Genomic DNA, 26,387 nt, shown 5'->3' on the forward strand with positions numbered 1-26,387 from the left:
CTGCAGTGAAGCATCAATTAATTCTCTTTGTCTTCATGGTTAATTATTTAGTTTTATTCAGGTTTATTTGCCTGAGCAACCATTAGTTGTAAACTGGATAATTTCTGGTTATTTGCATTGTTCTGAATTGATTTGGTTTAAATTTAACCTAAATATTCCTTGGATGCCTCCACTTAAGAGTAAGCAGGAAATCAGAGGCAGAGTCAATGTGCCTTTCTATTTCCATGCTTTTTGTGTGCTTCCATTGCTGAAATTACTTTCTAATTTGTGAACTGCTGATCTTAATACGAAACTACTTATTGAAACTCACAAATGTTTTATATACTCCAGTTTTCACACTGCTTTAGCTGAACTACACTGGTGGAGGAATGTGTGTTATATGCACATTGCTGTCTAGGTTCTGTTGTCTTGTCAAAGCCTGATAATTTATATTTGGATTTTAAATGGAGAAGACAACGTACTACCAATTTTCATAATTCTAATTTTGATATGAATTTTCTCAAAATACGATGCAATTTGAGCAATGGTGGGGGAAGAAACCATTATGAATAGGAGGAAATAAGTTTTTTTCTTTTTCAACATAACACTTAATTCAACTTAAGGAGATAATTAGTGCATTAATAATTTTACAGGAATCTCTGGAACAGACACAATAAATGCCTTCAGCAGTTCCAGATTCATGAGATCACAGTCAGAAAAGTATATGATATTGGGTGCAGAGTAAAAAAGCAAATGCCAGATGAGTCAAAAAGGAAATTTTGTTGGAATGTGTGTGCAGTAATATAAAGCAAGTGCATGCTACGTACTGGTGCATAATTCATTTTGCAAAGGCTTTGTAGCATTCAGTGCTTTATCTACTATGAAGTATGATTGTTGCCATGGTGAATTATTTTTTTAAGTTATTCAGTGGAAGAGTAAATAGTCATTTCCAGCTCCCAGTAATTGCCACATCCCAGTTCCTTCCTCTCCATGGCCATCTTCTGCCTAGCTTCTTTCCCTTGCATGTATATTTTAAAGGCACACACTGCATGCACAGTAATACTTCCCTGTCACCAGAGCTGTCTCCACAGTTCAGAGCTTTACGTGTTTGTCCATCTGTAGAAAACACGAAGGAGGATGATCCCCAATGTTTATATAACTTGTGCACAGACCTGTTCAAATGAGCCCCAAGCTGTAGGGGAAACAGTGAGCAGAAGCTAGTTAAATAGAACTTTTTGTTTTACTTGCAGTTTTGCTGTGTTCTGTTTGAAGTCAGTGCTGATGTATAGCACCAGGAATTTTCTCCTACCCATCTTTACTCTTTTCCTGTTCAAGTGGTTGAGCTCTCAAATCCATCCCTGTAGAGACAGTCTAGGAATGCCTAAATGACAGTAATTTCTAAGTGTCATCCTGGTGACTTTACTGACAGGAGTAAACAACGAGAATGGCACTGACAGTGTGTAAAATCTGATTTTTTTGTGATAAAAATGGACATAAATTGAGTTTCTGTATATCCTGGAACTGAAATTTAAGGCTTTTTTCTTCCTACTCTGAAGATTCTGTGTTTTGTGACATTTTAAAGACCCAAGGTTTCAGCAACCTCCCTTAGAAGCCACCTGTAACTATTGCTATGTTTTACCATCTATGGGAAGTGCTGAATTCACAGTCACTGACTGGAAAAGATTTAGTGGGGAAACACAGTTTTGTTTGTTTTCTGTGTGATGTTTGTTTTCATTTCAATTCTGTTGCTGTTCCTCTCAAAGCCTTACTGTTGCTATAGACAAATTTCTGCTTTTGCTGTTTTAAACCTTAAAAATGGCTGTTTTTCTAACAAACAGTTACTGTTCTTCAAAATGGCATTTATTATTCTACATCTAAGTCTGTTGAGATATACATATGTTAATGAACCTGAAAAGACATTTTCTTTAATCTCTTCCAGCAGTCTGGTATGTAGTAAATAGAATTGTTTTGTAATTTCCAAACTGTTATAAGATCCTCTGTTATCTAATTCCGTATGCCACGCTACAGGGAGGGGGAACCCAGGATTCTGAGGGGAAGGTAATACAAAGTGATATTTGAGAAAGTTAACATCACCCTCTGCTGACTGTGGTGTTTGTGCCCAGAAAGGTGCATGCAAACCTCCCTGTCCATCATACATGTTAAGTAAAACTCCAGCAAAACTCAAATCAAAGCAAAAATAGCAAACGCCCCCCCTAAAATCCATCATGGGAATGGTTTTGGGTGTAGGAACTTTGCCCACAGGGATGGGGTGCTCTGCATCTCACTATGCAGTAATAGCAGAAATGTGAATTTCCTTTGAGTGTGCAGAATGATGATGTGCATAGGTCTGCTTTGAGATTATTAATGTTTACCTGCTTCATGCTGATGTTTCGGGGTTTGTGGTCACTTAGTCTGTGGAACCATGGAGCAGTCTGAGAACTGTCTTTGGCTGTGTTGTCTGAGTAACTTTGCAGCCCCCATGCAAGCTGTGCGTTCAGCCGTCAGCCTGGATCGGGTCACTCTGCCTCTTCTGGTGCTGCTGCAGAAATAAAAGGAGCTTTGTTCCAAAGCCTCTCAATCTCCCTGTTCCAGGGCAGGCTGTGCAGCGAGCAGCAGTCTGTGCTCTGTCAGCTTTGCTGTGCGAGGATTTGGATATTCACTTGCTTGCCTGTGCCTCTCACACCTGATTCTGGGTTTGTGCTATTTGATGCACTTGTTTTTGCTTCTTCTCAATTTGTTTCAAGCCTTTGGTTGTTTGTTTTAGGCTGGCTGTTGCCTGTGTTTTCACTGTGTTGTCTCCTGATACTTCAGTTCTAATTGTGAGTGCACAGCCTCGTGCAAATGCCTCCGTGCAGGAGAACTTGGAGATATTTCCTGAACTAATAAAGCGCAGGGGACTTGGAGGGGAGCAAGGAGGCACGTAAACAAACACCAAGCAGAAAATAACATCACCCTTGAATTCAGCTTCTGTGTGAGGCACTCAGTGACTCTGTGTTTTTTTAAATGAGTGTTGTATCTGGTATTAGGGGGAAAAAACCACCAACACACACAAACCCATGAAAAAGCCCACCCCAAGGACCTTTTAGGCAGGTGGCAAGGAGTGAACATTCTCAGCAGTGTGAGCAGCTGTACAGATGATGGTGGAAAAGATTTTGGTATTTGGATTTGTGAAGTAGCCTTCAGTGGCAGATAAAGTTGATGAAATTATGATAAAAAATAAAATATTTAATTGGGTTAGAAACAAAATAGAGAAGCCACGCCACTCTGGGCTTTCACAGTGTATATTGTGTATGAATGGGAGTGTGCACTTTGTCCTGGTGTGGTACCAAGGGAGGCAATAAATCCCTTTAGTTGTAAGCATTTGCATAGCTGGGTGAGAGCTCATACAGTGACACCTGGAATGCAGTGGGGCTGGAGGCAGAAGGAGCCATTTGCTCCTGAGCCAGGGCTGACAGTGGAGTGTGGGAGATTCTGACACTGCCCTGGGGCTCAGGGAACCTCGTGTGTGCCCTGGGAAACACTGAGGGGACCAAGGCCCCTTTCTGCTTTGGCTCTTGCATGCCCTCAGAGAGATGGGCAACTGCTCTTCACATGGAGCGTTGATTCTGCTCTGGGAAGGCATTAGTGACAGACAAATTCTGGCTCGTGGCCAAAATGCTGTATAGGCAAAACTTAGTCTCACATTGAGGACCACTTTTTTTTCTTCCTTATTCTATTTTGGGGAACAGAAAAATGTAAACTCTGCAGAGGGCTGATAAGTACATTGTTCTTTAAAACACACGCTACTGCAGTCTGGTAAAACATCAAATGAAAACATTCTGTCCTTTCTTATCTTTTTCTAATTTAATTCATTGTTTTCTGAGACTTTCATTCAGTGAGTAGCAGCTCTGGCAATGACAGATATTCTATTGTGACTGAAATATGCATTTTGTAAGTCATAACTTTACTTGGTGTTTAAATAAACTGTGTATGTACAGCGTGCAAGATTTATGCAGAGCACAGCTGGAGGTATTCTGCTCAGAATTCCTATGGTATAAAATATCTCTTTCAAGTTTGAAAATGTGTTGTGAAGTAGCTACCATTATGATAATTGGAAGTTCAGCTTCTCTGTCTTGCTCTATTATTTTTTTGAATACAATTAACACATCACACACATTTCACCTGGTCTCTCCTCATTTACCTCTGACACTTCCTTGATATTTATTTAGACACATGTGGTGTCTTTGCTTTGAACTCAATAGTTGGTATATTCACTAGGTTTTTTTTTTTTAATAAACATTTTTCTCATTTAGAGATACACAATTAGTTTACACTGTTAGAGAAAGGTATACATATTGATGTCAATTTGAATCTTTTACTTATTTGTTGGATGATCAGGACATGAATTGTATAAAGATTGTAGAGAAAACTGTGATTACTCTCAAATCAAAATACCTGCTGTGAAGTTGCAGAAGCAGCTCATTTATTATAGTTCTCATGAGAAAACAGTACAGAGCAGGTATGCACAAAGCTGTCTAGAGAAGAAATTTAAAAATATACATGAGTAATACTTTTAAGTTAGAATTGCTATATTTTCTTCAGGTAGCATAAAGGTGAAGCACAAATCTCAGTGTTTAGTTTGAATAAACTTTATTCTTCCAGAGTCAGTAGCAATGCTTTTGTTTCTGATGACAAAACAAAGACTCAAGTTTTGGTTTTAAAATATAATAGAATTCTTGAACTGGAATTAATAACGTACTGTTGACATAGTTTTTTACTAAAATAATGTATGTGGTGTGCTATGTTATGTGATATGTATAAAACTGTCAGCAACATAACACCAGTGGCCTCCAGAAGACAATTACAAATTATATCAGGTTTGTAATTCTGAAGGGGGAAAAAAAGGAATCTGACTCATCACATTTCAGCGATCCAGGGGAAAATAGTATGAAAATATCATTAGATGTATTTCATTTGTGGAAATTAGGCTTGGAATTTTCTTTATTTCTTCTTTTTTAAATTTCATTTCGGTTTTAGGAACACTTCTAGTGCTTGGAATTTTAATAAGGAGTAAGTCCAAAATCCATCCTAAGCTTGATCTTCACAATAACACAGGACATTTTTCTGGATTATTTAAAAAATTTTGGCTGCACTTTGGAGCGAACTGGGGCTGTGATTTTGCAGAGTTCTGTTCACTGTCCTTTCCTTTGATAGCTGTTTCCATGGGATTTTCAGTAACTGTATTACTGGAGATGCCTGAGATCTGTAAATCAGTTTATTACACGGAAAAGGTATCATCTATCAACTAAGAATTAATTTGCTTTGTCTTAAAATTGAAGTGATCAACTAAGTTTTTCAGATCGAAGGCTTCTGTATGAAAGTTGAGAGGATGCTCCCCACAGGGAGTGTTTTGTTGGCTTGGTCAGGGCAGTCAGGGCCTGGCTCAGCCTCGCGGTGCCTCTGCTGCGAGCCCGGTGCAGAAGCCGTGGGACAGGCAGTGCACAGCACATCCACACCCAGGAGTGCTCAGGGAAATCAGGGGCTGCTTTAAGGTACCTTGCACTTGGACTTCAGCTTTCAAAATGCACATTTAAAATTATCTCTAGAAAATACTCCTTGGAAGAGTATATCTATAGATAATTTTTTCTAATTTTTTTTTTTAAATGAAATCATTCTGTAGTAAAATATTTCAAGTCCTGGCTAAGCTGTAAAGCTTAGGGCTGATAAACAAAGCATCTGAAGCCAAATGGCCCCTTAGCTAACCCCAATTAAAATAAAGATTTCATTGCGCTCTGTCCTGACAGAGAGGGAACATATTGTTGCCTTTAAGGGAGTTTGGTTTAGTTAATGAAAGAATTTATTTCATTTTTTCAAATACAGAACCTAATTAAATAAGTTTCAACTTGACTTGTAGTGGAGGACATTTTAACTCCTTAAAGGTTACTCTTGTGTCCAAGTATAGCTGTCTTTTGAATAATTCCTGATGCGGTATTTAGCTTAGTGATTTATATAATAAGAAATTTTATAATGGAGCTCATGTAACTGTTTGCCTGTTCAGTGTATATCATAAATACATGTTGTTGATTCCTAAAGTGTTGAAGTTGTTATCGACATTACATTATTTTGATGTATTACATTAATTTGGAATCAAGTGTTACTCAGAGCTAGCAGCTAATACAGGATTCTTGAAAGTACCGTGGAAATGAAGGTGCCAAGAGTTTGTTTTGAGTGCCTTTTAAAAGCTGTAGATTATATATGTACTTTGCTTATTTCTGGTGCTCAGTGAAAAGAAAAATATGTGAAAGAATTATTTAGGTGAAGCTCTCCAAGCAGTAGTTAAAGTCTGTATGTCCAGAACATTTTTTCTTAGAGAGGATTAATGGTGAAAATGAAAGCAATTTGTGAGGATTATATGTGTGATTAGTTTGTCTTTCCTTAGGATCTGTCTGTACTTGTATGGATAAAGCTCATGCCCCCATTTGGCAACCAATGATTTATTACATATTCCCAACATAGTCTCAAGAATATATAAAAAATAAAAAATATCTCTATCTAAAATTGCTTTCTTATTAAACATGAGAATATTTTACTTGAAAGCAGTCAGGAATGGGAATGCTGTTGCTTACCTGGATTTCCTGCCTACAACTGGAGGCGTGTTGAATGGTTGCTGTGTAGCTGGCCATAAAACCAGAGGAGGTCCAGGCTGTGCTGAGGGACAGGGATGGTGCTGCTTGGCTCTGCTGTTTGCACTTGGTCACAGGAGTACTTGGAACTAACAGCATTTACACAAAGGGAGAGGGCTTGTAAATTATTTGTTACTGAAATTGAGGCTAACCAAAGGAGTTCATGCTTAAAGGAACTTTTTTGGTTGTAACAAGTATGCCAATATTTTCCCCAAATGTATCTCTTGAACTCTAAACACGTTTTGTTCTGGAGCGGTGGCGTAGGGAGGACTGCTTGATTTAAGAACATCCATATGTGCCCCCTCATTTGGGGATTTAAGCTAACGTTGGACTGTGTGTTGTCTTCCAAATGTCACTCACTCACGGGACCTCCTTTACATGTTCAATGAATTGCAGTTCAGCTCTCTTACAATGAGTTTTCAGGGTGAGCAGTGAAGCTGTCTCCAGTAAAGGACAATTGATTTCCCTGAGTCAGGGTCATTCCCAAAGCTCTCGACAGTTTCTGCTTCAGGTCTGTGGGATTGTTGCCTTAAACTATGGAGGTAAATGATATAAAAAGAATTCCTGTCTCTGAGAGGAAATTAATAGGTTTTTTTATGGATAAGTAACAAAATATTAAATTGTTTAGGAGGGGCTTGCAGGAGCTTTTTAGTTGAAAAAGAGTGTTCTTCGGTGTGGGTGTGCACATGAATGAAATTAAGGGTTAGGTGGTATTGGAGTCCTAAAAATCTCTGAGGTAGCTGAAATGCAGTGCTGTTCTTCTCTCTTCTGTGAATTTCTGTAGATCATTATAATTACGCTGTGTTTCAGAAATCTCAATAGTTGCCAAATGTAACCAAAAATAAAGCATCACATCCAGCCGGAGTTCGAGATATCCTCACTCTGCCCTAAAGCCATGTTTCCAGCCATTATCTTGTCATAGCTTATTGGGCTCAATTTTAATTAAATGTTAATAGCAATTTTGCAGTCAGAACTGACATGAAAGTTTTCCGAAGATTATTATACCCACAGGATATCTTTATTATGTGTTTTTCTTGATTTTTTTTTTAATCTTGTCCAAGCCCTGTTCTTTGGAAAAGTCTTTGGTGATGGGGAACATGAAACAGAAAATGGTGCAATGTCTTGACTGACAGAGATCAGTTTACAGGGGCTTATCAACTTAATTTTGTATTCTTCAAGATCATCAAAAACTTACATGTTTGATAAGGGTCTTGGGGTTTATTTGATTTTCCTTGGTGTGGTGTATACACTGAGTGTTCTACATTTAGGTTTCAACATACAGATGCTTGAATCTTTAAATACAAAAAGGGCTTTTGCGATGGTGCAACCTGTAGTTCCTGTGCCTCTGCCTTTAAGGATGTTGTGTTCACAAATGGTAGGCACAGCTTATACTGTTGGATCTTGGATCACTGGTTCTTATTGCTGTATAGGAAGCCCTGCAGTATTAATTGGTTGTCAAATCCCTAAGAAATAACAGATTAATGTGCTTGATCACAGTGCCCTGTTTAGAAGCTGCAGTTTGCCCCCATCCCCAGCCTCTCCATGTAACACAATTACAGATGTGCATCCAGGACATTTAGTGGATTGCGTTTTCATTAATACAATTTGAGCAGACAATACCAAGTTGCTGTCGGGCCGTGCTGACAGCTAATTACTGAAATGAAGGGTGTGCATGGCTAAGGAACAGTGGAGCATGTCTCAGGAATTGGAAAGCAGCACAGAAATAGTGCCACATCTTGGAATCAGTCCTCTGGACAGTTTGCTGTCTCTGCAGACCAGCTTTGTCACATATCTGATCATGGTGGGAGTTAGACTTCAGGGAAACAGAGGTTGTTACTGTTGATGAAAATGCAATGTAGTTCTGGTTTGCCCTTCCCTCTGGTTAATTCAGACACTTGTACGTACTTACCCCTCGGCTGACCACACTTACCTCTTGCTTACAGACATCACTGCACGTTTTCCCCATAGGATGTCCAGTCTGCTTGTATGAATACCAGGGATACTGTCAGTCGATTTTGTAGCATTATTTATTGGGAAGGCTCTCACTGACAGTTTGAAGAAGGAAGATGAGGAGAGACTCCTCATTGTTTCTTCCAGTGCAAGAAACCTCCGGCAGTGGAGTGGGGTTTGTAACAGCAAAGGTTTAAAAGAAACAAGTGGTGTTCGATGTAGGATAGGCAGTAATCCTGCCAAGCACTTAGCAAGTGATACTGAGGAAGCTCGTCTTGGTTTGGGGCAAATTGGAGAGATACTTGGGAGAAGCCTTGGTTCAGATTTGTTTGATATGCAAACACCCCCTTCACCAAGTGCTTCTGGACCTGTCCAAAAACTCCTTGGGTGTTGTTCTAGAGCAGGGAAGCTGAAGCACAGATGTTCACTACTGGGCAAGGTGCTTAGCTCAGAATATTTGTAAAAACCTCTATTGCCTAATGGGATTTGATCCTTACAGTATATCTGCAGAATTATTAAATATAATGGGATGCTGGCTACAAAGCAATTTTATCACCCAATTCATTCATCTGACATCTGTATTGGCAGACAGGGTGCTAGTTATCGTTGGAGATATTTTTTCTGTTGATGCTCAGAGAACTCAGATTGCCAGTGTGGTTTATCCGTATCCTGATGGTAACGAGAGCCAATGGCACTTCTGAGCAACTTACATTATTTATTCTGTGCATCTCCAGATCCACAGATAACATGGACATAACAAATACTCTATTTCTCATTGAGATGGAATTGAATATTACAAAACTTTTAATCAAATCTGCTGCTTAGTTGGAGGAAAAAAGGTATCAGTAGCAGGTTGCCAGTAAAGGGTCTGTTCTGCCTGATGAACTCAAAAATTCATGTTGAGGTGCTGCAATATTATGCTGGTTTTGCAATTCATTTTATGAAGCAAGTTCTAGATTGAGCTCTGCTTACATGTATTCTCTCTGCATGGAAATTGTGTCCTTTTTCTCATTTCAAATTAGGTTAGTACAATGAAATCTTTATTTAACATATTTATGAACAAGGCATTCATCCCTGTGGTATTGTAACTACCCTCAGTACTCTATGCAAAGAAATTACACAGAGAACTCACCTTCAGGAGATTATATGTGGTCACTCTTTTTCAAGCATTATTGCTTGAATAATTACAATTGCATCTTTGTTATTCTTACGTGTTGCTCTGTCAGCCTTTATTTTGTGCCCTTCCTTTCCAGAAGTTGTCGATGGCATTGATTTTTTTGGTTTTTTTTAATTCTGAAATATATCGCATTAAAGGCCTCATGCCAAGTCTGAATCTCATTGGATATTCATTGTTAGAAAATTGATGAGTGAAGACATGATATCAACTGTGCTGTCTGGCACATAGAGGGTTAAGGGAATTTTTGGTCTCACCAAAAAGTATTTGGTCAGGTACTCAGGTGCTGGAAATTTTCTTAGCAACATCAGTCACCTAGGAACATGATCATCTGCTGTTCTGGGGTAGAGATTACAGAGCTTAATGATTAGCTTCTATAAGCTGCAGCTGATGCCAGACTCTACCCCCTTTACACCTAATTAGCCTCATTAATGAGCTCTTCTGCTCTCCACAGAGAGGGCTTCCTCCTCAGAATAGGAGGTAAAAAATACTTCACCCAGGTAGATGTGCTGAAACCTTTAATTATTGCCCACACCTGCAAAGCGTTGTGTGTCTGACAGCAATATTGCTTACCCAAAACTGCTTATTTACAGTGACCACAGCACCACGCTTTAACTCTTTAGCACCAGCAGAACTGCTTTGAACCTTTGCCAGTATTTATAGAGGCTGGAAGGATAGGCAGTTGCAAATTTAATGCCTAATCAAGTTGGATGTGATTTGGGAGGGAAGCAGTTTGTATATGACGAAAATGTTTTTACAAGTTTCTGAGTGTTTTGCTGCATCCTAAAAAATGAGCTGAAATTGCCGCTACATGTCAAACACAGCAATAGCCGGACTAAGAGCACCGTTAGGTGATGAGCAACTTCTGTGTTTGAAGCAATGTAATTTAGTACTGCTAAAATAGAAACATGGAAAAATACACTTGTAGTGATCAATGGAGCAGGCAGTAACTGTGCTAATGAAGTGTTCAGGGTGATTCTGAGCCATAGCAATTCCTGGTCAATACCTAGTGGAGACTGGGGGAAATTTAGACCGCTGAACGTTGTTGGTTATTAGCGGTGCTGCTGAGGCAGCTTTGGAAGGTTTTGTGTGTGTGTTTGGGTGCCAGTGTTGTACCCGTGTCCACAGTCAGCCTTGGCTGTTCCTCAGGAACTCTTTCCTCAGCAGCCAGCATTCCTGAAGCTTCTGCAGGCAGTGCCTGCTGTGAGCATTCCCAACAGCCATGGTGCAGCTTCTCTCTGGCACTGGCAAGAATTGGCTTTGGGTTAGTTGCCTGGAATACTCTGCCTTGTGGAATATGAATATTGGGCTGCAGGATTCTCCAGGGCTGCAGGCAGCTGCACTCACGAGCTGGGCATGTTTCTGAGGGAGTTGAGGCAAGAAAAAAATGTTTTCCTGGAAAATTCATCTTCTAAAATGTGTAGAAGATGATGTGCCTCCTGCAAGGCATGGGCAGTGCCTGTGTGAATGAATGGGCTTTCCAGTCAAAGTGATGAGTTTTCATGGATTATAGTCAACTCTCTTTCCCTTGAAGATACTCTTAGCAGGCTGCTGAGCTAATGTGAAGGGAAGCCCTTGAGTTGAAAAAGGAATTTGGAACAAAAAATATGTATTCACGTAACTGAAAATTATTAACAGAAAATAGGGTCTCCAAGCTGTGAGGTCACAATGAGAGACATCATTATTAACAATTCTTTTATTGTTATTAAAAATTCTTTTGCATGTGTAGGGTAACATTTGTTTTACTTTATTAATAATTATAACAGCATCAAACTTCCCCAGCCAAGATGGAATCATGCACTGCATGAATCACAGAAATTCCTATGCGTTTTTCCAAGAATGCAGTTGTAAGTGAATGCCAAAATAAAGCATCGAAATGAATTATTTTTAAAATATTTGCATCATGTTTTGTCAGTTGTTGCAGCTTCGCATCACCGTTACATAAATGGGATGGAGGCACTGCATGCAGACTCTTCTGGTGGAAACGTTGGCACGTTCAGTTCTGTTTCCTTGGTGGAAGCCAGAGTTCCAGGGCAGATGAGGAGGACTTGTACAAGCTCTGGCTGATCTCTGAGGGCGTGTGGGTCTGGAGGGGAGCAGAGCCCGGCGGTCCCTGCCCATCTGCTGCCTGTCAGAGCCCACAGCCGTGCTGCTGGCCCCGTGCCCCGGGCAGCTCCGGGCGCTCCTGCCCGGTCTCCACGACAGCTCCGGGAGCCGCCGCACCACTGCTCCCAGCCAGATGCTTCCCTGCACATGGGCTCTAATTAGATGATGCTTTCCCCCTCACAAAGGAGTTGGAATTTTGCACGGTTTCCATGTCAGGAATGTGTTGCCATAGGATGGGAGTTGGGAGGAGGAGCCCTGTGGCCTCACGGGACGTGATTGCACTTGCTGCAGGTTGTGGTGTCCTGTGGGTTTGCAGGAATGCAGGACAGTTCATGGACAGAGCAAAACATGTGCAGAGAGCAGAGAAAGGAAAAGTCTGCTTCCTTTTTTGTCCTCACACTGGATGCAACTTGCTGTTTATGAGTGTACCATGGTGGAACTGAGGGACTGAGGCAGATTACAGATCTGGCACTAACTCCATGGAAGACTCAGCATTTCCAGGCTCTCAGAGGCGAGGTTTCTTTTTTTTAATTGTAGTTTCTTACTTTTTAAAGTCTTTAAATAAGAACTGCAAGCTGTGAGATGTTGTACAGGAGAGCCTGGGAAAATGAAATCTAACCTATAAAAATGATACTTTTTAATATCATTAAGGCTTGGATCCTGAGCCTTTTGTGAGATGGGTCTTCTAGTGACCAAGGAGCTCTGATGAAAGCGGTAGACGATCAGCAGCTTTGATGATTATACTGATGTGGTGTTTTCTGTGTCTTGCCTGCTCATGAGGTAAAATCTGTGCCTCTTTCTGACAATGGGTGAGAAAATGGTAAAAAGAGAGTGAAAAGTTCTCATTTGTATGAGGGAATCCCTCTCCCTGTATGAGGGAATGGAACCTTTTTCCAGTGTTCCTAATCCAGGGCCCCTGGTAACCTCTCTCAGGGGACAGGATCTGCTCTAAGGTGAGCCTTTTCTGGCTGTGTTTTTCCATGGCAGTAGTTGAGGCTTCCTCACTGAGTTGTCAAGTGGCCTTACACGAGGGACAGATCCTCCCTCAGTGAGTTCTGCTGTGGCATTTCCTTTGCCAGTTACTCTGTGAAGGAGGGGGCACTGCAGGCCGTGTTCTTACGTCATGTACGTCAGTGGATCTACCAGGGATTGGGTGTGTCTGACTCAGTGCAAAATTAAAGTTTCATTCCATTAGATCCATTTTGTTTATAGAGTCAGGAGGTTTGTTACTTAGCTAAGAGACTGGGATTTCATGACTTCTCTTTATGACTAAGGCTTCTCTCAAATTGCTTTAGTGAAGTTAAAAACAGTTTGTTCTCCTTCTGCATCTATATCAGCATCTAAATCTTATAGTAAAATGCCCTGCTCTTCAAAATATCTGTTTATTGAATATGGTTTTGGAGATCTTGAGACAAAGGAGTCATTTACATTGTGCACAAAGACATATTTTCAACATATTTTTCTGGAAACCTCGTTGATTTGGATGAGTTTGGACTTTTTACATATATCTAAGAAATCAAAGGAAGCAAAATATTAACATTTGTGGTCTTGAGGCATGTTGGTAATTTGTAAATCTCAGTCAATGATTTGTTATTTCTACAGAGATTTTTTTTTCCTATTTTACCAAGTACTTTGTATTCTGAGTTTGTATTGAGTTTTAATAGGTGAAGCAAAAATAGCTCGTGGTTTATCCGATAGGCAATACTTTGTGTAGATTGTTTTTCCAAGCACGCTTTTATATTTTGTCATAGTATAAAATAACTCATTTAAAGAATTGCACTGCAATTTTTCTCCTCCTCTGTATTGTCACTAATATTCCACAATAGTTAAAATAGAAAAAGGCCTTTTCATTGCAGGGACCCTGAATTGGCAGCTGCTTTGCATGCCGAACATCCCAGCTTCAATGGCAGCATTGCTCATGGAATGATTGCAGAACCAGGCCCTGAAATTACCTTGCCAGCTAATGATAAAATCGCATGCAGGCCACAGGGGTTTTTGTGGAATAAATATAAGAGTGGAACAATATCCAGTACACATTATACCAGTAATTTAAAGCATATTCAGGACAAAGAGAGAGTTCCCAGTGCAGGCAGCATCATAGAGATTTGCTGTATCTGATAAAGATTAGGTTTCTCAGCTCATAATACCATACTATTACTTTCCTTTTGTTAGTCTTTCAACACCTACACTCCTGCATTGACACAATATCAAGTAGGAAGAGGAAGAATAGCCTTGTATTTAAGGGACTGAGCAGGGATTAAAGAAATTTCGGTTCTTTTCCCTGGCTCTGCCAGAGACTTTTGTGACCGTGTACAAGTTACTTATTATTTTCATGCCTCTATTCTTGATCTGTGAAATGGTGAGTTTTTTTTTTTTTTTTTCCTTTCTTTTTCCGCCAAGCCCTAAAAGCTTTCTTGCTGGCTTCCTTGCACTTCATGTGCTAGGCTTGTTGCTTGAGTTCCATCTAGGAAGCTGTAGCAGTTGCATAGGGACAGGAAGTGTTTGGCTGCTGTAGGTGATGAAATCAGGGCAGGCAATGGCTGGAATTAGCCATATGAACACTTGGAAAGCTGGCTGCCTCCATTACAGTCATGTACTTTCATTAGTTGTGGGTATGAGTGTGTGTCATTTTACTTGGTCTAACAGGAAAATGTCAGGTATCCTGATGAACTAACTGAGTTTGAAAGAAGAAGCAAAACCATTGCTCTGCCATGGAAGTTTTCTCTAGTTACACATTTTTGACAGTTTCATCTTTTATTTGAAGTTGATTTTGTGCCCTCTTGCTGTGTCTCTACCAGAGGCTGTATTCTGTAGTAGGGAACCGAAACAGTCTGAAATTGGGCTGGTGATGGAGCTGAGCTCTTACGTGAGGCTGCACTGTTTGGGCAGTGCAGTCTGCATTTGTAATACGTGGCTTTCAAATGCTTTTCAAGATTGCACTTGGCAATAATAATTTATCAGAACTGGTAGTCTCCTATCAAAAAGAGCCTGAATGTACTTTTCTTTAGAAGGCATGTGGTCAAATCTCTGACCACGTGATTTCTTTGTTCCTGAGCTGCATCCTGAGATGCTAATAAAGCTCTGGTATCGTTCATTTAATGCAGAGAGTTTGATCTCTGCTTTCTGGATCCCGTTATGACTGAGGTGGATGCAAAGAGCTCTCTTGTGCTGGATGTATGGACTGGTTACGGGAGGTTATTTGTCAGTGCAATTGCAAGCTGAATGAGCTAATGTCCTCTCAGGTGTCAGTCACCAATTTCAGGTTTTCTTTATGGAATCCCGCTGGCTGGCTGATGATCCTTCTTCAGCTGTGATGAGCTAATCTTTCCCTGACATTGCCATCACAGTTCTGGAAAGGTCTGCAGGGCAGTGCCTTGCCTTTGGTTGCTGCTGTGCTTGACATAGACACATATATATCCAGATGATTCTCCTGCCTTGCTTTATCATTCTGGGTGGAATTAAGGCTGATGACTCCTAGAGTATCCCTACTGGCTTTACTTTGCCATTTGCAGCACAACCATTGTCAGTACAGGATGTGGTTATTTGCAGCATCAGGTGATACACGACTGCTTGCATGCCCTTGCTTTGCTGTGTCCTGGGGGTGCTGCAGTGGCACTGGAAATTACAGCTTGTCTCCTGTCAGTGGGCATCTCTGTGTGTGCCTTGAGCCCTGGTGTTGCAGTGTGTGCTGCTGTGCAGAGCAGCTCTGTGCTGTTGTAGTGGGGCTGTGTGTGTGCAGAGCAGCTCTGTGCTGTTGTAGTGGGGCTGTGTGTGTGCAGAGCAGCTCTGTGCAGTTGTAGTGGGGCTGTGTGTGTGCAGAGCAGCTCTGTGCAGTTGTAGTGGGGCTGTGTGTGTGCAGAGCAGCTCTGTGCTGTTGTAGTGGGGCTGTGTGTGTGCAGAGCAGCTCTGTGCTGTTGTAATGAAGTTTAGTCCTTTATACTCACTCTGAAAGTTCCTGCCGTAATCAGTGAGCTGAGGAAAAGTGATTTCCTTAAAATATGAGGGATTGTGATGAAATTTTTTACAGTGTAACTAAACAAAATTGGGCTTTATCTTTTAATTTGTATTATGACTTCATAATATAAAACAGCAGGTTTCCTGAAACTCTAGAGCAGTCTGAAATAAGTCCTAGACTCCTTTTATTTTCCAGTTGCTGCCTTAAGTAGTTTTAAGCATTATTTTAGAATGTAACAGAATTCCAATATAAAAATATGTCTGGCAGCAGATCAGATGTGGGCTGAAACTTTTCAGCTTTTTCAGGGGTCATGAGATGCAGCACTGCCCTGATGAACTTCATTATGCCAGATGAATATGAAATAGTCATATAAAGGAGGTTTGCAAAGACATAAAGAAAAGGCACCTATTTTTTCAGTGCATCTGGGAATCTTAATCCTATATTTTAAAGTTTTTTCTGTTGTGTTAAGATTGCAGATTAAATATGTACATTTTTGTAATAAAAAGAATTCTGTGGTTCAATCTTGAAATAGATGTGAATTATCTGTAACATTACAGATCAAGTCGGATTCCTCATCGAGTCATGTTGTGCACACATTTAGAGCCTTTGCAGTGCAATACTTCAGCCTCTGTTAGGCATTTACAGTTGAAAAGGATATTAATGGATATTTAAGGTGTTGATGAATCATGGCCTAAATTTTAATTGTTGGAACCAGCGAGTTTAGGAGTTGCTGAGTTTTTCAGCACAAGTTATTTTACTTGTTTCACATGCAAACAAGACCATTCATTTCACACCAGAGCTGCAGTTCTGTGGGTGTCCCCCCGTGTATAATGTCATTTGTCAGTAAAAGCAGAGCTGATTAGCTTTATAATTTACAGTTAACCAGGTCTGTCAGGAAAATGGTCTTATTGTCCAGCTTGTCTTTTTGTCCTGAAGCTGTGGCTGGGGGTGGAACGGTGTATGTACCTCAGGGAGGTCAGCGAGGGTGGAAGGCACTAATGCATTCTGAGCTGCAAAGCTCACGCTTGACCTCCATGATTAAAGTTTTTTTCTGTCATCCAGCAGCCGTTGAGCCTGAAATGTCTCTTAAGAAGTCAAAAGGTCTAATCAAGCTAATGAACAAACTCAATCATTAGTACTTTGGGAAGGAAGTGTGCAGGCACTGCTGGTGCCCCAGCTGCAGGGTGTGTGTTGCTGGGGGCGCAGGAGCTGCTGGAGGTGCAGCAGGGCACAGCCGCCTCCCCTGCGCGGGGCCGAGCTCATCCCACGCTGTCCACGCTCTGCTCTGGCCAGGGGGGCAATCTGGCTTTCTTGTAGGTGATAGGGAGGGCTGCTTGTTTCCTTTCAAGGGTTTTTTAAGTGAGGGTTAAACAAAAGCTAAACCTTCCTTAGGTGAACATCTGTGCTAGTGAACTAATCTGCATTTCTCTTTACCCATTCCTCCCAGCTCTTTGCACTCAGATTTCTCTGACATGGATAAAATATTTTTCAGGGATCCTTTGTTACATTCCAGTATCTGAAGTTAATGGGAAAGCCTTTTTCACACTGGTCAAGTAGATGACAGTCATTTAAATGCAGTAAAACCTTTCAGACTGTGCACACCTTGGCTTTGGAGCCAGAACTTCGTCATGTGTGTCCTGGAGACTGGCACCAGTGTCTAATATACATGCACACACCAGCCAGACCTGCTCTTCCAAACATTTTCTCTTTGTTTATTTTATAATCAAGTGTCTTAGAATTCTTTATTCTGATGAGAGAAAAGCCTCAGCAAAGAAGAAAAAAGTAGTTTTTTCATGCTCACACTCACACTTCTTACCTGGAAAGTATGTAGTGATTTTGGTTTTCCCTGTGAAGAGAGTAAATCAAAACCAGGTTATTATTTTTAAAATAAATTGCCCTAAAACTGTAACTATCACGTAAGAAACCTGCTTTTTCTTCCAAATCCATGGAAATTCACTGGTTCAAGCAAGGGGTGTGACAGAAACTCTCCTAAGAAAGTAACTTCTTCCCCCTGTCAGGAATACTCATCCTGTGCTTAAACAGACACTTGCAATTAATCCTTTCCTCAGTCATTTTAGCTGCCCTGTTGATTTTACACAGCCAGTGGTAAATATGAGATTACTAATTTAAAGCTTTCAGAAATAGAATTATATCATCCTTTTAAAAGGGAATGCTTTAAGACTCTTTGCTGTCTAATGTTAATTTTGAATACTCAACAGATGAAGAGTCCAAATATATTTTGAGTTAATATGAGCATCCATAAGCATATATGTGGCTTAGTATGAGCATCCATAATAATTATACATCAGTACAATTTAGTCCTTCTTTGTTATTTTTTTTTAATTCAGTAAATATATTTGCTTCCTCTGTTGTGTATTTGTAGATGTGTGGAAGAAACTGGTGCCCTTACAGCAGATACGCAGCAGACTTCAGCATTACCATAACTCATTAAAATAAGATAAAAGTAGAACTGCAAAACAATTCCTGTCTTTTGCTGACAAGACTGGGGAAAAGGGGAATTCCACTCCTCCAATATGAGTTTTTCAGAGGTGTGGAAAGAACAGAGTGGACGTTCCTGACCCGTTTGTGCTGGCTCTGCTGAGGCAAACAAGCAGAGTATAAGGAATTCACATGACTCTGTGTCATATTTTGGGGAGAGTAAGTAATGTTAGCTTTTTGAATGATGAAAGTTCTTCAGCTTTAGCGAAATGTGTGTAAAGCCACTCTGGTTTATTTTGATGATCTGCAATTTTCCAGCGTGTTTTTCCATCCTGTGGTTGGGACCTGCAAATAAAGCGCAGTTTACTCAATGCTAGGTAAGGTCTGTGTTCCTTACCTGTTTATTTTGGAAGGGAAGAAGGCCAGGTGCAGGCAGTGGATTCACAGGGACTCGGTCAAGGCTCTTAGAGTGTTTAATGCTCTGAACTCTCCAGGGTGAACCCATCACTTTCTGCGAGGAAGCGTTCGTGTCCCACCGTTCGTCTGTGATGAGGCAGTTCCTGCAGAATGCCATCCAGCTCCAGCTCTTCAAGCAGGTACTGCCTCCAGTGATCCATGGGGAAGCAGATTCTGTAACAGTTCAGGTGGGGGCTGGGGGCCTCTTTCTGTGTCCCTTGATCCTGTAGTGCAGCACCTCAGTTCCTGCTTGCTGGCTTCTCTCAGACTGGGGTGCTGAGGCTTTCTGTATATTGAGAGGTGGGTGGGTTTTCCCACTAATGGTCTCTGAACTCAAGGATTTTTCTTACCTGAGCATGCCTAGACCCAAGATATCTCCTGTACACTTTGTCCAGGAGGCATATTACATATAACTGCTGCTTTAGGGCAGCTGAAAACATGTATGTGTAGCAAACGTGAGTGCTGGTTTTTAGCAAAGCCACACACCTTAGGGCAGTGGGCAACACTGTGTCAGTTTGGATGGTATTTTCATTCTATTTTGAGTCCCTACCCAATGCAAACACTGAGGTTATTCCAGCTAATGAAAGATAAAGTCTTTCTGAAAGGATAAAGATGGATGGTTGATGTGTTTCTGTCTTCTAATGCTGATGCAGTTCATTGATGGGCGTCTGGATCTGCTGAACTCTGGGGAGGGCTTCAGTGACGTGTTTGAAGAGGAGATAAATATGGGAGAATATGCAGGTAAGAAATATTTTAAGGTAATTTCAGACACTTTTGTTGGTTTACCATTTGTGGGTTATTGTGATGTAATTGGTCATTGCTGCTAGGTAAATAACAGGCTTAGTGATCCTGGCAGCCTGAAATGTCTTAAATTTTTGTTCTTTCGTCTGTCAGGAGCTCTGAATAATGTATTGTAGTCTGAGTAATGCTTGTTCAGTCTTAAAAAACCTCAGCGTTACCACTTTAATAAAGTACAACTAAAAGAGTTCTTGCAAAAGAGTTCTTGGAGGACAAATCTTGGCTTTACCCAGAACCACCTCGGATTTCTTTTAGTGAACTTAAAAACATCTGTGTTCTCAAATGTCTGAGACAACACAGAGAAAACAGGAGAGTGTAAATCTCTCATCAATGTTATGTTTTCTCCTGAAAGAAAAGGCTGGCTGTGCTGTTCTGTCCACGCTCCACAGCCACTAAGTGCCAACACTTCACATTTTTAACTTATTTTCTGTTCAGCAGAGGGTTACAATTTGTTTTTGTGTTTGGTTCTCCACAGGTAGTGACAAACTGTACCACCAGTGGCTGTCCACAGTGAGGGTAAGCACATGAGCTCCTGCCAGACACCCTGAACTGGGGTTGGCCTGTTGAAGATTTTCATGTAGTGACAGAGACAGTAAATCTTAAAGCTGTTTACATCTGATTGCATATAATCAAATTTCATCTCTGGAAATGTTACTTTGCACTGAAAGTAGGAAATACAACGTTAGCCAGGGTTTAATTGCTTGGATTTTGCCCTTGTGGGTTTCTCTGTAAGGTGCTGTACAGCAGTAGTCGGTGGGGTGTGGCAGGGGTGTACAGCACCAGCCAGGTGAACAGATCATTGCAGTGCATGCATCACTGGCTCATCACTTTGATTGTATTCATCACATGAGATTCAGCTGCTCTAGAATTAATGTTTGTGACTGGAGTTAGATTTCATTTTCCCTCACTATCCCTTTATCAACTACTTGTATCTGAAAAAGGCACCATGTGTGATAAACAGGACTGTGGGATGAGGGAAGGGAAAAGAGCAAAGTAAAACCAGGTCTCCCCTCCTCAAATTGAACGTACAGACTGTCCTGAGGCAGTCTCTGGCTCAGACATTGAGTGTTGCTCAGGATACTTGTGTCTTAAACTTGGTCAGGATTTTAGTGGAGTGTACAGGACAGCATGAGGTGAGTGGAGGCACAGGGCACAGCTGTGAGATGTGTAAGACAAGGGAGGCACCTGCATTGTCCCTTGGACAAGTGCTGAATACAGAACTGGGCAAAACCAGAGCGACATTCAGAGTCGTTTTCCTTGGGTCTTTTTCTTTAAATCTGACCTTTTCATACTCAGCTCTGCTAATAAGGATAGTTAATGCTCTGTTATTTTAAGTTAAGAATGGTGGATTTTAGATGGCTGTTTGCTTTAAAGAGCTTTGATAACATTTCTTCCCTTGTTACTATAATTACAGAAAGGAAGTGGAGCCATTTTAAACACAGTAAAGACCAAGGCTAACCCCGCCATGAAGACTGTCTATAAGTTTGTAAGTATTGAGGACTGGCTTACTACTGAGATAAGAGTCTAATTACAATTCTGTTTAGACCTTTCAAATGAGACTCAAGACTTAAATCCATTTTTATTGGACTCAGAAAATTACTCAAAATATATATTCATTCAAATTTCAAATTTAAATGAAAAAGTCATTTTGAAATTTAAACTCAATTGAAATGCAAAGTACAATAGGAACTTGTGATTTCTTTTGAAAGTACAAATGATAAATTCCATTTATTACACAGAACTCTTTCTGGGAAATAGTGCCTGTGTTCTCTGCTAGGCAGCTCTACCATCTCATCATTGCTCTGTTGGAAATCATTGTTACCTCAGCTTTCCCTGCTTGCAGCTTCATCGAAAGAAGGGAATCCTCTCATTTTCCAAATTGTTTCCATCTTCTCTAAATGTCAATTAATTTTCCCTAGAGATTTCTTATACCTGCTTATTTAGAGCCCAACTTACTGAGTTATTCTTTAAATTGAAGTGTTTTCAGTGCTGTTAACAAACAGCTGGTGTGTTGCTGTGCTATCGTGTGTGGCTGCCAGCTCCGCTCTGCCAGATCAAACAGCACAGAAACAAGTGAGGATTTCTTATATGCTCAGTTCTGGGAAATAATGTTACAAAAAGCATTGAGATAACCATTCAAACTTTGGGGTTTTTTCCTCCCTTCCTCCAGCCTGAGAGAAGGGAGTAGGATGAGATTGGCTCTACTAAATGGGACTGGCATCCAGAGCAGTGTGAGGAGAATTTGCAGGCTCACTGCCAGTGCGGAAGAATAGAAGTTTATAGCAAAGATAAATACTTACTGGGGAACACTGAGTGTGTGGAATGCAAAATGATGAAAGATGTCTGTGACTTCAAAACAGGGAAAGCAAAATTTTTACAACAAAGATGGGATGGTGTTTTTTGTTTATTTGGAGTCTTTTTAGCTTTCTGTTTGTTTTAATGTGTTTTCAGTGTCCTGTTACATTTTTTTATTGCCATTTTTATTAACTGAAAACAAACTTAGTCATTGCTGGAAATAGAAGGGAATTTTAACTTAAATTATTTTTCATGCAGGCAAAAGATCATGCAAAAATGGGAATAAAAGAAGTGAAAAACCGCTTGAAGCAAAAGGTACTTGAAGTTCTTATTCAAAATGTATAAGCACCACGTCTGAAATCCTTAGCCACTGAAAGCATGATGTGATCAATAGGAAGCTGTTTGATACAGTGCTGTTAGCACACTTCAAAATGCATTACCAGCTGTCCTGGATTTTTCACACTTATAAATATTCACAGACAAAAAAAAATTGTCTTCAAATACATGAAAGCTCTGATTAAACCCACAAAAGCCAGAAAATTGAGTGTTCTGCTTGGAGTGGTCCTGCTCCTGTCCTTCATGCTGGGGCACTGTGTGAGGGGACTGCATGTGGATTGGGGGCATTTCCCTACAGTTCTGGCAGTGAACTTTTTGCAAATGGCAATTTGTTGTTATTTTTGCAGTTATCAGTCAGGAAAAATAGTCATTGGGAAGGGGATTTCTGCATTTCTTGAATGTCTGCTGCAAAGTTCAGACAGGAAGGATTTTATTAGAGTTGATGTCAATTGCCAATTGGAATTATTGGAGGAAAACCCACTCCAACTGTTTGTTGTTTCCCAAATATGTGTGTGTTTGTAAACAGCACAATTCCAGCTGCTCCGCTGTGTTCGGGGGATGCGTTATCCAGTCCCAGCTGCTCCTTTCAAACAGAGCTCCTGTCACACTGGCACACACCTCATGAGAACCTGGGTAACTGCCCTGGCTTAGGGCAGAGACTCCCTTTATTCTGTGCCTCAGAGCTCTCAGAGGAAGGAGGAAGCCAGGCAGCTGACCTGCTGAGAGAACTGAGCTTCTTATTCAGAAATTTGTATTCATTTTGTTGCATAGGAGTTTGGGTGGGTTTTGTTTAATCTGTGCTCTCTCTGTAAACGTCTTCTCTAAATTTCTAGACCATCCTCTTAAGTTAGGGCTCCAAATGCTCGTGGGCAGACAGAAGTGCTCTCAGCCTGTCCCCAGGCTACGAAGGGAGGATTTGCCTGTGTGCATTCCAGCTGCTGGCCCCTCTCTGAGCCCTCCAGACATTGCTGCAGAATCTCGGGGAAGATAAAGTGCCTTCAGATGCTTTTATGTTATTTTATTACTCTACATTATATATGACCACTGTAGGTATAATTTGAAAACAGTAGAAACATGAAGCAGTTTTCTTGTACCTGGATTTCTTTATGTCATTGCCCGTGTTTCACCTCTGGACATGACGTTCTGCCTTTCTGCGTGTGTTCCTAAAGCTGTTGGAGCTGTGTAATGTGAGCAGGTTTTTTCCTGCATTTTAAATGATAATAGAATTGTGTGCTGTTGTGTGACATTTGGGTACCAGGCTGAGAAAAGCCTCATTCAGTCATTGCTTTGTTTTATTATTATTGTTGTCTTCCTAGTCTGTCAAGCAGCAAGCAACTCTTTAAAAAACACACATAACATTTACAACTAAATGGCCCAATTTTGGTTCACCTTCTTTATGTGGTGTATCTGTAAGTGAGATGCTTAAACAGGATTGTTCAACATAGGCTTTCACAGGAACTTAAAAGATAGCTGTGAGTAGTTGACACACACTGCTCAACCTCTCCTTCCTTTATTATTCTGTCCTTTTCTATGTCCCGTCCTCTTCTCCATGTGAAAGCAGGCAGGAAGGTAACTAAAATTAGGGATTCCTCTGTTAAAAGTGGTAAAAATAGCAAACATTGCTTTGGTTACCCTCATTTTTAATCTAAATACAGGGCTGCTTCATTATGGGTCTGTTATGCACAGGCCTATTAATGCATCTTCCCCAGTTTTTATGTAAGAGCGTTGTATTTATCCTGTTTCCTCACTAGCGTGTGTGAGTATCAACTGTCTGACATTCTGGTATCATTAAATACTTTTTGCCAAATTTGGGATGCTAGTCTTTCATCTTCTAAGAGTAACCTAAGGTTATTTTTAAACAGAACTTACTATCCACTGCATTTTAACATACTATTTTCCATTATTAATATAGAAAGTATGCAGGCCCCTGGTAAGGAAAAGTCAAATATAAACATCCCTTTTCCAGTTTTTGCTGCCAAATCTGAGCAGCTACTGTACAAGATATAATTTAAAAATGCAATAAAGCTGGAGGTTCTGCTTCTTCCAACTCTGCATAGCAATGGTGACCTCTTAAATATAATCAAGAGCCCATTTTGCCCTTGGTCTGCTCCAGTCTTGGGTTTGAATTGCAAATGAGAAATGCAGGATTGACCTGTTGAGAGGTCACTGTGGTGTGTGTAAGGTCCTTCTTTAATATGATAGTGGAGATTGAATGGTGCTCCATTTCCATCCCTTGTTCATTTGTGGTGCAGTATTTCAAAGCAACAGAAATAGTTTTCAGAGGATTCTTATGAGTGAGAGCAAATAATTGTTAATAGATACAGCCTAGTAGCTTTATTTTATATCTAATATAGTTCTTTTTTTTCTTTCTTTTTTCTCTTTTTTCTTTTTCATTTCCCTTTTTTTCTTTTTTGCAAAGGCTGCCTTTTTCCATCTCACCACTGTGGTGGTCAAGGCCCTCCGTTAGTGGCTCATTTGAAGCTTAACTGCATAGAATTAGGAAGAGGGAGGAATATGAATGGTACCGTCCTCATCTTTCAGTCAGGAGAATGGAACTTACTGAAAGCTCTGGCTAAGACAATTTATATAAATGGTTGGGCACTCGGCATTAATATATTCAACATTATTTTAGTTACTAGAGCCCTGTGTGGCTCTAGTTAATGCCTGGTATTCTAGAAACAACTCATTTAGAGCTCTATAACACAACCTGCACAACATTCAAGACACTCAGAATGTGTTTTGCTCCTCTCTAGCCAGTGTTTGCAGTCCATTACAAAATAAGATCGTTTTTCACTGTTTTTTTAACTCCAATGTGTTTTCATTGAAGATAGAAAACAAACTTTTGTGAAGCAGATTTTGCTTTGATGAGTGAAGCTGTATTGATGATTTGTTTGCCTTTTGGGGATGTTGAAAAAATTGAGAGGAATGAAATAATTTAATTCTTATCTTTTATTAAGCAGTTTTAAAAAAATATATATTGTGGTTTCATTAGAAGTCTGTGCACCAAAGACAGTGGAAGTAGGCTTTAGTAACATGTTATCTTTTATATGCAATTATATCATCAGAGAAGTAGGGGCAATCTATAGCAATAAAAGCTCAAGGATTTGCAGTGATCGTTGCACAACTGAGGGGATTTTGCTTAATGACTTATTCTCTCTCCATCTTTCATCTCCTCCCATTCCCCTCATGTCCAAACTTTTGTGTCCTTCTTGTGGCTCTTTGGGGATTTGCCTGGGAAGGTGCTTTGCCCTCCATTGCCTCCCAGCTGTGTGCAGCCTTGGTTGGAGGCGCAGCCCCAGGGAGGCTCTGCAGGGCCGGGAGCAGTCCCTGCTCAGCATGGCTGGGTGGCCCTGGGAGTGCTGCAGCTTGGGCAGCTCCAGGCACCTGCAGTGTGGCTCCACCCCACAGGAATGTGTAAATAGGTTTTGTGTTTGGCTTCATTGCAAGGAACGGTGCAGCCATAGGCTGTGTGAGTTCCAGGCTGAGGAGATCCCTTGGGGCCTCAGTGCTGGCTGGAGCTGGAGTAGGAGTTTGTAGACACTCGGGTTTCTTGTCAACGTCTTGCTTAGGGGCTCTTTGTTAGTAATTCGGAGGACTTTGTTGTACCTTTTCAAGACAAGGTGGCATTGTGCAGCTGAAGGGCGGGGGAAAAAAGTTTTTCTCTCTAGTTTGACCTTAACAAGTTGTTAATTCCCCATGATCCTTATGCCCGTATTGGGGAACCACTGCTCTACCAGCTGGATCTAAAGAGGGGTCTCAGCTTCTCTGTGGAGCAGACAAAGCCCCTTAGAAAGTCCATCCAGCTTTTTGTTTCATTTGACCTAAACACATTAGGTCAGTGTGTGTCCAAAGGAACCATTTCTAATTGGCCATCAGCTTACACGGCTCATTATTGTACCTGAGCGAGCCGGGGGCTCGCGGCCGTGTCAGAGGTCGGGGAATCAAAGCCCTGCCGGTGGCAGCAGCCACCCTCAGGTCAGCCTTGCAGAGCTCCAGCCTCTGCAGCCTTCTCTCCATATTTACCCAGCATTATTTCCTTGGCATTGTTGCAGAGATGTAAGGTTCGGGGCCCACTGTGTTACAGACTGTTTCTCAACTCACTTTCAAACTCTTTGCTTCTTCTCTGATTCCTGGTGTCTGCGGGCCTTTGTCTTTTTCAAAACCTGTGTTACATACCTTGTTCTTGCCAAGTCCTCTAACCTGGGCTGGCTGGTCACTTCACTTCTGGAGATGAGAA

The 26,387-nt window shown here is 40.8% G+C and overlaps 1 protein-coding gene across 4 annotated transcripts in view; it reads left to right on the top strand.

Moving 5' to 3' along the window:
- The window catches only part of DENND1A (DENN domain containing 1A), a 145,886-nt gene that overhangs the window by 95,498 nt on the left and 24,001 nt on the right, over window positions 1-26,387 (top strand). For all 4 annotated transcript variants that reach the window (XM_058818155.1, XM_058818153.1, XM_058818156.1 and 1 more), the window contains exons 14-18: window positions 18,760-18,861; window positions 19,375-19,462; window positions 19,995-20,035; window positions 20,934-21,005; window positions 22,073-22,129. In XM_058818155.1, the coding sequence (XP_058674138.1) occupies window positions 18,760-18,861; window positions 19,375-19,462; window positions 19,995-20,035; window positions 20,934-21,005; window positions 22,073-22,129 (360 nt within the window). The remainder of the gene's footprint in view (window positions 1-18,759; window positions 18,862-19,374; window positions 19,463-19,994; window positions 20,036-20,933; window positions 21,006-22,072; window positions 22,130-26,387) is intronic.

The sequence above is a fragment of the Ammospiza caudacuta genome, chromosome 21 (genome assembly GCF_027887145.1).
Source record: "Ammospiza caudacuta isolate bAmmCau1 chromosome 21, bAmmCau1.pri, whole genome shotgun sequence".
Taxonomy (NCBI): Eukaryota; Metazoa; Chordata; class Aves; order Passeriformes; family Passerellidae; genus Ammospiza; species Ammospiza caudacuta.